Source organism: Aspergillus terreus, genomic scaffold (assembly GCF_000149615.1).
Source record: "Aspergillus terreus NIH2624 scaffold_1 genomic scaffold, whole genome shotgun sequence".
Lineage (NCBI taxonomy): Eukaryota > Fungi > Ascomycota > Eurotiomycetes > Eurotiales > Aspergillaceae > Aspergillus > Aspergillus terreus.
The window spans coordinates 2390774-2403524 of NT_165972.1; the positions used below are offsets into that span (position 1 = coordinate 2390774).

General features: G+C 51.8%; 5 protein-coding genes across 5 annotated transcripts; 3 read left to right on the forward strand and 2 right to left on the reverse strand.

Annotated features, from left to right (window-relative positions):
• Positions 1 to 528: 528 nt before the first annotated feature.
• Positions 529 to 2289, forward strand: ATEG_00853 (D-arabinono-1,4-lactone oxidase; the record flags this gene model as incomplete). Its single annotated transcript, XM_001210939.1, has 1 exon — positions 529 to 2289. The coding sequence occupies one exon, from the start codon at positions 529 to 531 to the stop codon at positions 2287 to 2289; it is 1761 nt and encodes a 586-aa protein (XP_001210939.1).
• Positions 2290 to 3318: 1029 nt separating this feature from the next.
• ATEG_00854 (uncharacterized protein) lies at positions 3319 to 3720 on the forward strand (the record flags this gene model as incomplete). The annotated part of the gene is made up of 1 exon (XM_001210940.1): positions 3319 to 3720. The coding sequence occupies one exon, from the start codon at positions 3319 to 3321 to the stop codon at positions 3718 to 3720; it is 402 nt and encodes a 133-aa protein (XP_001210940.1).
• A 1786-nt stretch (positions 3721 to 5506) lies between these two features.
• Positions 5507 to 6673, forward strand: ATEG_00855 (Zn(II)2Cys6 transcription factor domain-containing protein; the record flags this gene model as incomplete). Its single annotated transcript, XM_001210941.1, has 3 exons — positions 5507 to 5710; positions 5781 to 5878; positions 5938 to 6673. The coding sequence occupies 3 exons, from the start codon at positions 5507 to 5509 to the stop codon at positions 6671 to 6673; spliced, it is 1038 nt and encodes a 345-aa protein (XP_001210941.1).
• A 926-nt stretch (positions 6674 to 7599) lies between these two features.
• Positions 7600 to 10027, reverse strand: ATEG_00856 (J domain-containing protein; the record flags this gene model as incomplete). The annotated part of the gene is made up of 6 exons (XM_001210942.1): positions 7600 to 7757; positions 7822 to 8760; positions 8822 to 9476; positions 9549 to 9775; positions 9857 to 9941; positions 9998 to 10027. 6 exons carry the CDS (start codon positions 10025 to 10027, stop codon positions 7600 to 7602), a joined length of 2094 nt encoding a protein of 697 aa, XP_001210942.1.
• Positions 10028 to 11138: 1111 nt separating this feature from the next.
• On the reverse strand, positions 11139 to 11534 carry ATEG_00857 (uncharacterized protein; the record flags this gene model as incomplete). Its single annotated transcript, XM_001210943.1, has 2 exons — positions 11139 to 11169; positions 11236 to 11534. 2 exons carry the CDS (start codon positions 11532 to 11534, stop codon positions 11139 to 11141), a joined length of 330 nt encoding a protein of 109 aa, XP_001210943.1.
• Positions 11535 to 12751: the final 1217 nt, after the last annotated feature.

The window sequence follows — 12751 nt, forward strand, 5'->3', positions numbered from 1 at the left end:
TTTCTGTAGATAGATCATCATTTGGTGTGCATACACGTGGTCTGTACAGAGACCAGACGAAGCATTGGGCGGGAGCATACATCTGGGAGCCTTGGGGCAACGGGTTGTGAGTTCGGACCATCTATTAATTGAATGTACAAGAGTCACTGGAGTTCTCAGGGGATGTGGTTATACCTATACCTCTTTCATGCGTTACGGAGTACATGTGTCAGGGATTTATCAGACGTCGAGATGATCATGCTTATCGTTATCAGATGCGACCGAGATTCTGGCCGGAAATCGACGGGACGCTAAGACTGAAAGAGAAAAGCAGTTTTGACCGCGGTTCGTCATCCACTCGGCACCTTCCATCATTTTTTTTCTACCCTAGATCAACCGACAGAAGGAAAGGAGAGCTGTGCTGAACGCGCCACTGTGTTATTTCCCATTTCTTTTGCCGCGCCCCATCATGTCTTGATTGACTGATTCCCCTATCGTCTCGGCCCTCACGTATCGTATATCCAATCTCAATCCTCCTCCGCCTCAACTATGGAGTCTCTAGACCCCACGGTCCTCCGAGAGCTCTCCCGACTTGACCCCGCGGTCCCTTTCCGCGCTTCCTCCGAGCATCTCCATCATACCTGGGCGAAGACCTTCTTCTCGAGACCAGAGCTGTACATCCAGCCTCAGTCAATTCCCGAGATCCAAAAGGTCGTGACGTTGGCCCGCCGTTGTCGCCGTCGTTTAGTCACCGTCGGAAGCGCCCATTCTCCGTCCGATTTGACATGTACCTCATCGTGGCTGGTCAATTTGGATCGCTTCAATCGTGTCCTTGAGTTGTCGCCTGAGACTGGCGTGGTGACTGTCGAAGCGGGAATTCGATTGAGGGACCTGGGTGTAGAATTGGAACGCCATGGACTGACGCTGTCGAATTTGGGTAGCATCGATGACCAGTCCTTAGCAGGTGTGATCGCAACGGGGACTCACGGAAGCTCTTTGCGACACGGATTATTGTCAGAGTGTATCATCTCACTCACGCTGATGTTAGCCAATGGACAGCTGGTGCGCTGCAGCGAGACCACCAACCCAGACCTATTCAGGGCTGCCCTGATCTCGCTGGGTGCGCTTGGTATCATTGTCGAGGTGGCGTTTCAGGCCGAGCCGTCTTTCAAGATCGCCTGGCGACAGACGCGACGGTCATTGTCGAGCGTTCTGGCTGAGTGGTCGGCGGGACTCTGGACATCACATGAGTTTGTTCGCGTCTGGTGGATGCCCTACCAACGAAGCGCCATCGTCTGGCACGCCGACAAAACCGATCTCCCGCTCCGCGACCCGCCATCGACGTTCTATGGGGGAAAGCTTGGGTATCACATCTACCACAACCTGCTGGCGCTATCGAACTACTTTCCTCGGATCCTTCCCTGGGTGGAGTGGCTTGTTTTCGGCCTGCAGTATGGGTTCAAGGCGGAGTCCACTGTTACCGAGGCGGTCGAGCCAGCCCGTACGGGTCTTCTGATGGATTGCCTCTACTCGCAATTTGTGAATGAATGGGCTCTTCCTCTGGAAAAGGGTCCAGAGGCGATCATCCGGTTGTCAGCCTGGCTGAATGGTGACACAGAAACCGCTCGCATTCCCTTTTCGCCTAAGGGGCTGTGGGTGCATTGTCCGATTGAAGTCAGAGTGTCTGACTCGACCCTTAACCAAAGGCCTCGCCCGTTCCTTGACCCCACCTGTCGCGACAGCCCAACACTGTATCTGAATGCAACCCTCTATCGGCCATATCTCCGTGACCCTCCCTGCAGGGATCGGTATTACGAAGCATTCGAGTGGCTGATGCGGGAAATGGGTGCAAAACCTCACTGGGCCAAGAACTTCACGGTAACGGGACGTCATGAGTTGCGGGAATCATACGGCCAGGACATGGATGAATGGCTAAAGGTGCGTCGCGAAGTGGACTCGGAGGGCATGTTCCTTGGCGAATGGCATCGCCGTAATCTCGCACTGCCTGGTGGCGAAACCGAGTCGGTGTCCGGCGAGCCCTCTGAACCTCCACTGCTGGAGCGCGAGAAAATTCGCCGGAAGGCGAATGTCCGCGGAGCTGGCGATGGTATGGAATGGGTCGGCGAGAATCGGAGACCAGCAAATCTGACATCGGAGTCTTCCACTTCCGTTGAAAGTCAAGAGAAGAATGACCATGGATTCCATGATGTAACAGGCCAGAGCACACCCACTACAGCGGCTAGTGAGGAGAGCTTCGATCTTCTTGCAACCGGCGAGGCCAGCGTTGTCCTGCCTAACAACCGCATGTAGTCAAAATATGATAGCAGATTAGTCACCAGGCATAGCCCAAGAGATAGCAAACAACTTCTTTCCTCGGCTATTGGTCCCCTGGAGTCCGATATGGCCACATGTTAAGGCCGATACGTTGCTCTCTTTCGGCCTCTCCTCCATAGATCCGGGCCTGATTAGCCGGTCTTGTTTGCTCGGTGCCGGTTCTGAATCAGCGCCCAATGAGTCCTCGCTACTTCGTCCGATTTTCGCTCATTTCCCCATTGGCATTTAGATCGGAACACCGGAGTTCCGATTTGGGCGTCCTCCATGAGATGTCGCTTGGTTGCCAGGATTGGATATTGGATCGCGCGTACGGATGGCGTCATTCGATACTTGGCAGCTGACGGAGCACAGATGGGAGCGTTGTCTGAACCTGCCTCAAGCCGATGTGACTCTTTGCGATCACTTCGGCACTTTGAAGTTGAAAAAAGCGAGGTCTTCTTGGGCTCTTGCCCGATATGGCACCTTATGTGCAGCCGTCGGGGGGATGATGATTCCCCGTACATGCATATGTGCCGCCCAAAGCCACGTACATGCAATAAAAGTATACTTGGTGCTTTTCTGCTCTAGCCACTCAGGGTATGCAGGCAGATTATCGGCACCGATTATCTTCGTCTAAGCATCAGCACTATCCACCGCATCCCTGCGGGTGGGTATGAGGGTTGCGCTTCTGCCTTGCCTCGGTCTGCACTGCCACGAGTCATGATGCTGGTGTCAGGACATTCCTATACGTTCCCATTGCCGGTAGGTTACGCCAGGCTATGTCATGTCATGCAAGTAATGCCAGGATTGTGATCTGACAGGTGTTGCCGACGGGTAGATTGCGTCCTCGGGAGCGTCATGAGACCTGCATCATCTGCTGGGAAGTAAAGTGAGGCCGTCTGTTTGGCGATTCTGTGTGAGAGAAACGGAGGAATGCATTGGACAGAGGGCTTTTGCCGGTCACGGGTTGAAGGAAGCAAAGTCACGGTCGTCCATTGGCGGCTTTACTTTCCCTCTCTGCCAACAATGACAACAACACAGTCGTCCCCATCTCACTCGATCAAATTGCCTCGTCGCCTCGCCTTTGTCCGTGCTCCAATGGCAGACCTCTTTCTTTCTTACCGGGAGCTGGTCAACAAAGGATTTGATCTTAACCAGGGCCGGAAGCTGAGCAGAAACCGGCCAGACGGTGAAGGCGTCCTGTTGGCCGGACCTCGGGTCTGGGCCTTGAAACGAGGCCACGGTAATACATCCATCTTTTCACACGAAGTCGCCATTGTCAGGACGCCCTGCTGGATTAAGATCACCGATTACTCATGTTCCCCTGTGACGGGAGGGAGAGTGCCAACCATGACCAGCCCCTCTCTCGATTCCCTGCAGGTGGACGGACCTGTTCTGCAAGCCAGCCCATGCAGTTCTACGGAGTGATGTCTCCCAGAAAGGATGCCGGAGGTCCTAAGCGGCTGGAGAGAAAGAGGGGTGTCATCTCCCACATCCCAGCCGTTAATGCTGACATTAAGGGGAGAATTCCTTGAACCTTCAACGTTACTGAATTCCCAGCCAGTTCGATCGAGAGATCAGTTTGGGGGATTTGTGCAGATCGAAAATAAGAATCTCGTGCCGTGTATTTGCTTTTTTTTCTAATGCGGCAACTAAGGACTCGACGATGTGCCACACTATGTTCTTGTCTGGCTGTATTATTATTCGGTCATGCATAAACCCAGACAGTCACATCACGCTGTGCGACCTCTTTGAGGCTTCCAACTGGATAAGCGCTTGCAGGGCTCGGTTTTTGCCGAAGTGGATTGGACCCCCGTTCTCACTCATCCAAAATACTAATGTCCCTACCGTTGTCTTTGGCTGGTGGTTATGGTGAAGGTCTGTCAGCTGCTCCTACACTCTCGGCGCCAACAAGCCTCGTCGCCCTTCACTGTTTGCGCCGCAGCGAACCTGCAACTGCGCATCGAAGTATTTGTCACGGATTCATTGTTCTCAACCCACTCCCTTGTACGCGTCCGCAATTCATCCCCCCGGGCGAAAGTTGCTCAAAAGCCAATTCTGCCTGATTTCGCAATTCAATCCGCTGCGACTTGGTTGAGTTTATCCGACTCTGCCGCGACACTTTTTCCGACACTCTCATCTTGACCCCTTTGTACAGCCCCGAGACCGGTCACAGATCTGTAAAGTACCATACAGTATGTTGACAACCATGTCAATCAGCGAAAGGAAGCGTCCCGTTGGATTGGCACCGGTCAGCCCTTCCAGCTGAGGGCTGAATCATTGGAGGCACGAGCTCCCAGCTGCATACGATAGTCATAGCGGGTGGTGATGGATATCCGTGCGCCAATGGTTGCGGCCGAAAGGAGCCCGAACAGGCGCCCAAAGCCATTAGCTGGTGCTGATTGATTCTCACTGGTTTGGAGATAGCTGTATTTTGGAGCTGTTTTTGCCGTGTATGGCTCAGTGAGATGTGATGAAAACATGACAAGACCGACTATTGCCGCCTGTCAAATCAGTGTCATGGCACAGGAGTCCACCAGGTCTCGTATACACTACGGGGTGACCTTGTTGGCCGATTTTGATCTTTCGCTGCCCAAATGACTAGGGTTGCTCCCGGCTTAGCGCCGTTGAGTCAATGGTATAGGCACCCGTTCCTCTGACGGCTCGGTCCGTCAACAACGCTCGATGGCCTTGTTTGGCGTGTTCCGCGAGATTTTCGATCACCCGTGCCAGATGTTCCGATTGCGACAGGGTCGGGCTAATGATGTCGAGCGGCGGGGGCCCCCCTGGTGTACATCCGATGCTGCCACAGCCACCAAGGTCTGAGAGACTGTCGGGCGACCGTACCAGTTGAAATCACGACAATCGGCTATCCACGTCACTATACGGTGTCCCTCAAAGTGGGGAAGGATTGTCGTATATTCTATGCGGGGCAGTTGGACGACAGTTGTGTTTTCGATTCACATGAGCTCATTCAATATGCATCCAAAGAGGAGCTGTCAGCCTCAGTCCCCTCCTTCTCATTATCTCATCCCCGCCCCCTGTGCTTCCTCCTCTTGAACAAGTCGCCCTCATCTACCCCTCCCCCTCCTTCCTGACGACGTGTCTTTGGCTTGTCAGTGCGCAGAGCGCAGAGCTTGCAGACAGAGAAAGGTCAATTACATTCATCTCTCTCTCAAGGCACTCCTATGCCCCAACTATGCACTCAGCAAAGATGTCGCGACAGCCTAAGCTTCGTCCGAAATCACACATACCCGGCTTCTCAGATGCCATGTACGACCTCGCTGGTGTGTCTTCTCTATCACAGCTAGAGTCCCGTGCTGGGCTAGGGGAAGAGAGACAGGATCAACGAGTCTTTCGGGTCAAGCGCAAACATGTCTTGAAAGCTTGTGACCGGTGCAGAGTTAAGAAGACAAAGGTCGGTGATGTCGGCTGCCATATTGAATGAACCTACAGAAAGTGCTCGACAGTATGCTCATACGTCCTAGTGCGACGGGAAGCAGCCATGCAATCGGTGCTCCGCATATAACCACCCGTGTCTGTTTCGGGAGAGAAAGGCCACGCAAACTAAGGTCTATTCCCGAGGGTAAGTACAATCTAGGACCGTGGACTATTCAGTGACTAACATGCAATCTCGACGGCCAGCTTCGTTGAGATGCTCGAATCGCATCATTCTCTTGTGGTCAAGGCTCTGCAACGGCTCTACAAGCTATGCGTTGACAAAGAAGGTTTTCCCGGGGACCCTTTGGTCGAGTCGGCAGACGGCCACCCTTTGACGCATGCTATATTAGACCGTCTGGGGTTGATAAAGCAAGCCGAGGAAAACACTGATGAGCCAGAGGAGGACTCGGAAGATCTCCGATATCTTCGTTTCCTGTCTACTTCCACCGACTGCAGCGCAACAACGGACCCATCTCCCGAGCCAACCACTCCTCCTGAGCCGTCGCCGACCACCTGCAGTCCTGCCAACCTCTCCCCTAAGATTGGAGGTCCTTGGAAATGGGAATACCAGCACGTTCATCCAGTGCAGTACCACAGCTACCCGCATTCAGGGTTTCACGAAGCGACGATGGCGAGGCCTACAATGGAACCCACCAGCATCTCAGGTGATACGAAGTGTCCTGAACCGGTATCTTCGCTCGCAGAACATGGGCCTTCTTACTTCTACTATATGGACGGTGGCGGTAACGGAAACCCAGTGAATGGTCGCCTTCACCCGGGAGAGACCACCGGACCTGGTGCACCTCATCCAGCCCCGACAGCCGGACTCCCCGCCGCCGATATGCTCGGGAGCTACACCAACAACCACCAGCTCCATATGTCAGAACAACACCCACTTTATCCGAACTTCGCACCTAACTGGAACTACCCCTGTAGATGACCGTTTCGTTGTTCCCCAGTTGAAGTTCATTTTCAACACGCATCCTTTCTTCCGCTCCTTATTGATTCTTTCTTTGGTATGGACGTCTGTCCCTATACGCGACCCTACTGCCGTATGCGCATGACATAGGTTGACGAAATTTCCTACTCCATTATCTTTTCCCCAGCTCTTATATACACTTGCTACCACAACATGGTTGTATACCCCCTCAACGCCCCGTCTGTCTTTTTGATCGTGCCATTTCAGTCCAATGCCAGTGTAGCGAAACAGGAATCTCTCGTCTCAAGGATATTTGTGCCTTACCACCGGTCTAGATGTCGGGGATTGACGTGCTACACGCATCCCGCTCCATCTATTCCCTGGTTTCTTCGTCTATCCCTCCCCTCCTACTCCATGCCCACTCATGGAGTACACGTCCGTTATAAGGTCTCTTATTCTGCGCGGATGTTGCGACTATATATAAATTTTGCCATTCCTGATATCAGATTAGGGATGGTGAATCAAAAAAGTGCTACGTTTACGACTCAAGCAAATTCTGAAAAGATCGATGAAGTCACAAAAGAGGTATCAACTCCCTAAGTCGATGCATAATCTAACATGTAAGAAACCCCAGTGGTAGAATCACAAAACACAGGCCAAGAAATAAAGAAGTGAGACCAAGATAGGAAAAAAAGGGAAAAGCTTCCATAGCTACAAGCCATGGTGTCAAAAAGTCCGTTGCCCGTATCATCGACAAACGCAATCGGATGGAAAAGTCGAAGTGTTAGAAAGAAAAGAAAAGCCAAATACGACGTCTTCTCATGCTCAATGTCAACAAGCTCTTTGGGGAATCATATGATTAAATGGTGTTTATTGTTTCATTTCCCTCCTGCAGAGTTTTTATTTAAACCATTTTCATTTCTGGATATTGACAAAGTGTCGTCCATTTACTCGTCAACGTCGGTTTCTGTATTGGTATCGCTTGTGTCGCCCGCGTCCCCTTCAGTATCACTCTCTTCTTCGCTAGACTCGTCGGAGGGCTTTCTAGCCTTCTTCTTGGGCGCTTGACCGGTCTTGAGGGCGTGCATCTGACCCGCGATGGAGTCTGGACAGGGGTTAGTTCCACGACAGTTCTATGGGGAGTAGTATTCATTGCTGGGAGAGCTCACCTTCGTCGGGTTCACTAATATCGTCTTCTTCATCCAGGGCAGCTGCCTTGGCGGGGTCGTCAATGTGGAGCGTGACCTCCATCTTGGTGTCTAGACCAAGGTAGCTGTCACAGAGCAGATGCATCACAAAAGTGAAGTCACCAACTTGGGGAGGAGCCTGGAACTGCATCTTGAGGGTTTGGACGTTGAAGGTGGGCTTTCCGGCCTCGTCGAAGAGGGGCTTGTCGAAAGTGGTGAAAGTGAAGGGCGGCACAGCCATCTTGCCTTGCTTGCCATCGGCGAGGAAGACATGCCAGCGGGGAGAGTGGTCGCGAGCCAGATACGGGGCATGGGCCAGGGGGGGCTGAATCTTTTCAATTTTAGACTCGACCTTTTGGCCGTTGGCCGTCTTGATTGTCTTGTTCTTCGCGGGCTTCCTGCCCATGAGGGCATCGAGATCGTCTTCATCGGGGTCAATGTCTTCCAGATCGATCGGGTCCACTTCCGGCACGCCTGTGCAGCCAGGTGGGATGAACCGGGCCTTCACGACTAGCTGCACCAGACTGCTAGGGGTGATGACCTTCTCGCCCATGACCTTGAAGAACGCCTTGGAGACCTCGAGGACGGGAAGTTGTTTGGCGACAGAGATGGCCGCGTTGTATTGCTTTTCAGACAGGAGTCCGGCGCCGATAGTGAGAGCGCGACGCTTATCCTCGGACAATTTCATGAACTTCTGAACAGTGTAATGGTCCTTAGCGTCAGCACCCTCGACGGATTTCACGACCTCGTTGGTGAAGTAGGGGAGTTGCAGGAGAGGGGAGGACTCGGGAGCGACAGCTTGGATGATGTTCTGAGACGTGCGGAAGGAACCAAGGATAGGACGGGCGTTGCCAAAGGCAAGTGAGATGGCAGTGAACGCTTCGTTCAAGGACAGCGCAATTGGGGCCACCTCGTACTTCTCTGTTAAAAAAGTGAGTATTAAGTGGCTGTCAATGGTCTTGCTCCAAAAGAGTGGACTTACCTCCATTCAAGGTACTATCCTCCAAATCAATACGGCCTAGATAAGCCCACAGCAAAGCCAGGGTTTTCCGTCTCGTAGAATCATCGAGCTCCTTCAGGGTCTTCCGGTCTTGAGGCGAGAGGACAGAGTCGTCGGCCAAGACTTTCTTTTCTAGTTTGGCCAGTCCGGCATCGGGATGTCTGCCTGCGAGCATTTCCTTGAACTCGTCACCCGACGACAAAGCGTTGACAATTCCGTTCTCAAGAATATCCTCCTTGTATTCCCGGAAGATGTTTCCGGCACTGGCGACCAGCACTCTCTCCTTTGTGTAGCGCTGCGAGCCGTACCACCAGCGTCCAACAATATAAGGCAAGAGCACACCAAGAAGCCCGCCGTAGACCAGGAGGACGTACTTTCCATTCCCTTCGGTGACGATGAACTGCGGCAGAGCAATACCAATGCTGAAGCTCTGCTTGCCGTCTGGATGGCCGTACTGGATGTAGTTGTTGCGCACTTCCTCGTCCGTCAGGGCTTTGTAGGCCTTGGTTAGCTCCACGAAACGGTCGTTGAGCATGTCCATAGTCTCATTCTTGGAAGGATCAGGGCGAACTTTATCAGGGTGATAGAGAAGGGAAAGACGCTTATAGTGCTTAGAGATAGCTTTCTCATCGGCGCTCTAAGATAAAGAGGCGCGTTAGCATACGTTGCGGGGGTGGCAGGAGGTCGCACAGGCACATAAACAACTCACCCTTGAGATACCCAAGATGTCATAAGGATCCCAAACTTTTGGTGTTGTCCTCGCGGTAACGATAATCAAATAGACCATCCATGCCATAACAGCGTAGCCCACAATGACGGTGATGATGCGCTTGATCCGACGTTCCTTGCGCAGGCGTTTGCGCTTTTGCGCCTCAATGAGGTCGCCATCCTTGGGCTTGAAGTCTGATTTGATGCGGGGGGCGGTGTTCTCGAGCTCTGCGGGAGATGACAGTGTCAGTCATCAGAAATATTCGATTAATGAAGAACGAACTACACTAGGGAAAGCTCAACACTAACCCTTGCTCGGCTTCAGGAGGTTGTAGGTTAAAGGGAGCGTGACAAGACCCGAAAGAGTCAGGACGAAGAACGGGAAAAATTGCCCCTGAAAAATTGTCAGTTATTGCCCGGCGCTATAGTGTATCGCAGGGAAGCCCTCACCTTGTCATCGTAGGTGTAGTCTGTAGACATGATGAAGCAAGTTCACGGTCGCCCGTGGCGGGCAGGACTATAGGGCGCTGTGAGTTAAGACAGCCCTCGGAGGTGGAGAGCGAATAATCGTGTAAATTCCCTTCTGAAGGCAGTGTCACGGAAGAAACAATTTAGGCGATTGAGAAAAAGGGCATGGTCTCCTCAAAGAGGGCAAAGGAAGGTGAACAAGAGAAGATGCAGTATTTGGATTATTATCGTATCGGCAATGGTTCCTTCAATCTGATCGACCGTGTCCTTTACGGGGCGGTAGGGCCCACACCGCCTTCCGTATGTAGACTAGCATACAAACCCTTGATGGCCCGAGGAATCAGGCACAACCCCATTGTTGTCACTCCCGACAACCGTCGTGCTCTACTTCATACCTACATATTCAAGAGGTTCACTCAATAGTTTGATTTTTACACATTATATACACGGTTGTACCGTACACCGCGCCTTTTCATCAGGCGCTGAACAGGGTATCATATCAGGCAATGAGGTCTGAGCTTCATTTTTTCTAACCATACCCGGTATTCCTCAAATATCCTCAAATAGATCATTAATCGTGAACAGGGTTATGTCGACTCGCTGACCGTTTCCCCCTTCGTCGTACCTTCCAGCGCTATTGTGGATTTTTGACTCTGGGTGCAGTAGGGAGTTCGTGGACAGTCGTGGGCTCGGAGATGACCTGCTGGCGGGGAATTCAAGCCTCGACAACCCGAAGGTCGGAAGCGAACTCAACCCGTGAAGCAGACCAACCCCTGCCATCAGACCACGAGTTCTGAATTCTCCCGACACCAAGATTAGCACGGACAAGCCTTTAGGGACCAATCCAATCCCTCGAGGGGATCTTCATTGCTACAAGTCGGCGGCTTGTGTGACCCGTGAAATCTGGTGTTCCCACCTTTTGAGAGTTTCCTTTCTCATCCTGCAGATGCAGTGACGTGGCAGGATGGGCTGTCAGGTCTTTGATGCGGGACATATGCCTTTCTTTTAAAATGGTATATCCCCTCAAAAGAATTTTTGGTTTTTTTTTCTTCGAAATTCTGGACAGGACAAAGAGAATCGGGCAGCCATAGCAATATCACTGTGGCCGTCTGGTTCTCACGAATCATCCAGGCATCGATTTCAAAGAATGTGGGCTGCGGACAAAGAAGCGTTAGCAACCATGTTCGATGAAAGACAGTGTGGGACAAAAGTGGACTCACGAATCGATATAATCAAGACCACCGAAGTACTCCAACATGCGGTAACAAAGGCCAATATCATCGCCGGGCTCGCCCCCAAAGAGACGACACTGTTCTGCCTCTAGCTGCAATGTGTGTTCACGTGCTTGCCATACCGTCTGCCCAAAATGCCAAGTCGGGGCGATGGGATTCGGGATGGAGTCGGGTGAATCACAGATTTCAGAAACAGCTGGGTTGAGGGAGGAGTCGAAGGGAGCAGTGTTGACGCTGCGATTGCGAGAGCGTGGACGGGTTCGTCGTCGGTTGTGTCTCTGTCCCATACTATATCGGCTGGATTGACTGTGGGTGTGCTTCGAGGTACGTGGACTTGTGCGAATTTTGTTGCTTTTTTAGAACTTTTGGTCGAAGTGGCAGTCGATATATACAACCCGGCCAACGACAGGGAGATCAACAATGTTGAGATGAAATGACGAGATCGTGAAAGAGGGGAGTGACCATCACCCCCTTCAAAAGGATGAGATGAGGTGGAGAGAAGAAAATCAAACGGCCATAACAGGAAGCCGGAAGACGGGGACTGTTATATAGAGGCCGTCGATGAAGGGTGAGGTGCTTGCAGTCTGCAGGGGTGTGACTCACTATAACTGGAATTTACCATAAGGGTACGGAAAAGCAGAGGTGGAAACTTGACATCGGACGAAAGAAGATCCCCTATGCCAGAGGCTGCCAGTTCCACAAAGTAAAGTTCTAGACGGCCGGGATCGCTCATCTCAAAGTGCGATGGTGAAAAATGTCCTCATGGGGGGAGCACATCACGTACTCCGGCCTCGGATCCCTTGAGTCATCGGGGAGTCATCCACCCATCACTTGACTTCCATCTGAAGATATTTCTACTATACCTGTATATTGGATCTAGAGAAGATGAGCTCTACGGAGTACCAACACATCGGGTCCTGAAAATTCTCTAGCGTTGAATCTGACAACTTTCGCATCTGCAAGCTTGAAACAGATTACAGGGATCTGGCTGCATGCAGATCAGGAGACGTTGACCGAACAAAAAAAAAAAAAAAAAAAAAAAAAAGAAAAAAAAAAAAAGAAAAATGGTATGACGGCATCTCTGGTCTGGGGCCGAGAAGGAAAAACTCGGAGTGAGGGCTTCCATGACAATACAATACTTCTCCGTAATTCCTTGATCGGCCCTGGAAAGGGGAAATTTCTGTCTGCCGTACGGGCCGATCGGGATGGTGACCAGTCCGATACACACGTCATGCAAGATTTATGAAATCAGGAGATGACGGTTATCCTCCATCCCGAGACGGCGTTAGGGATTTTTTTTTTTTAATCTCCTGCCCCTTTGTCCTTGATCTTTCTTCAGCAGTATGGGGCAATGATCTCATCGGCCTTGTCTAGACAAGGACTGGCGAGAATTTCTTTCAAGCGGAAGATGCGTTTCAGACTGTCGAGTTCTTTCATCACCGTCGTTGATTCCAGGCTTAGCTGGAATGTGCTGGTCAATCTTTACTTCAGCTCGATCGAACAA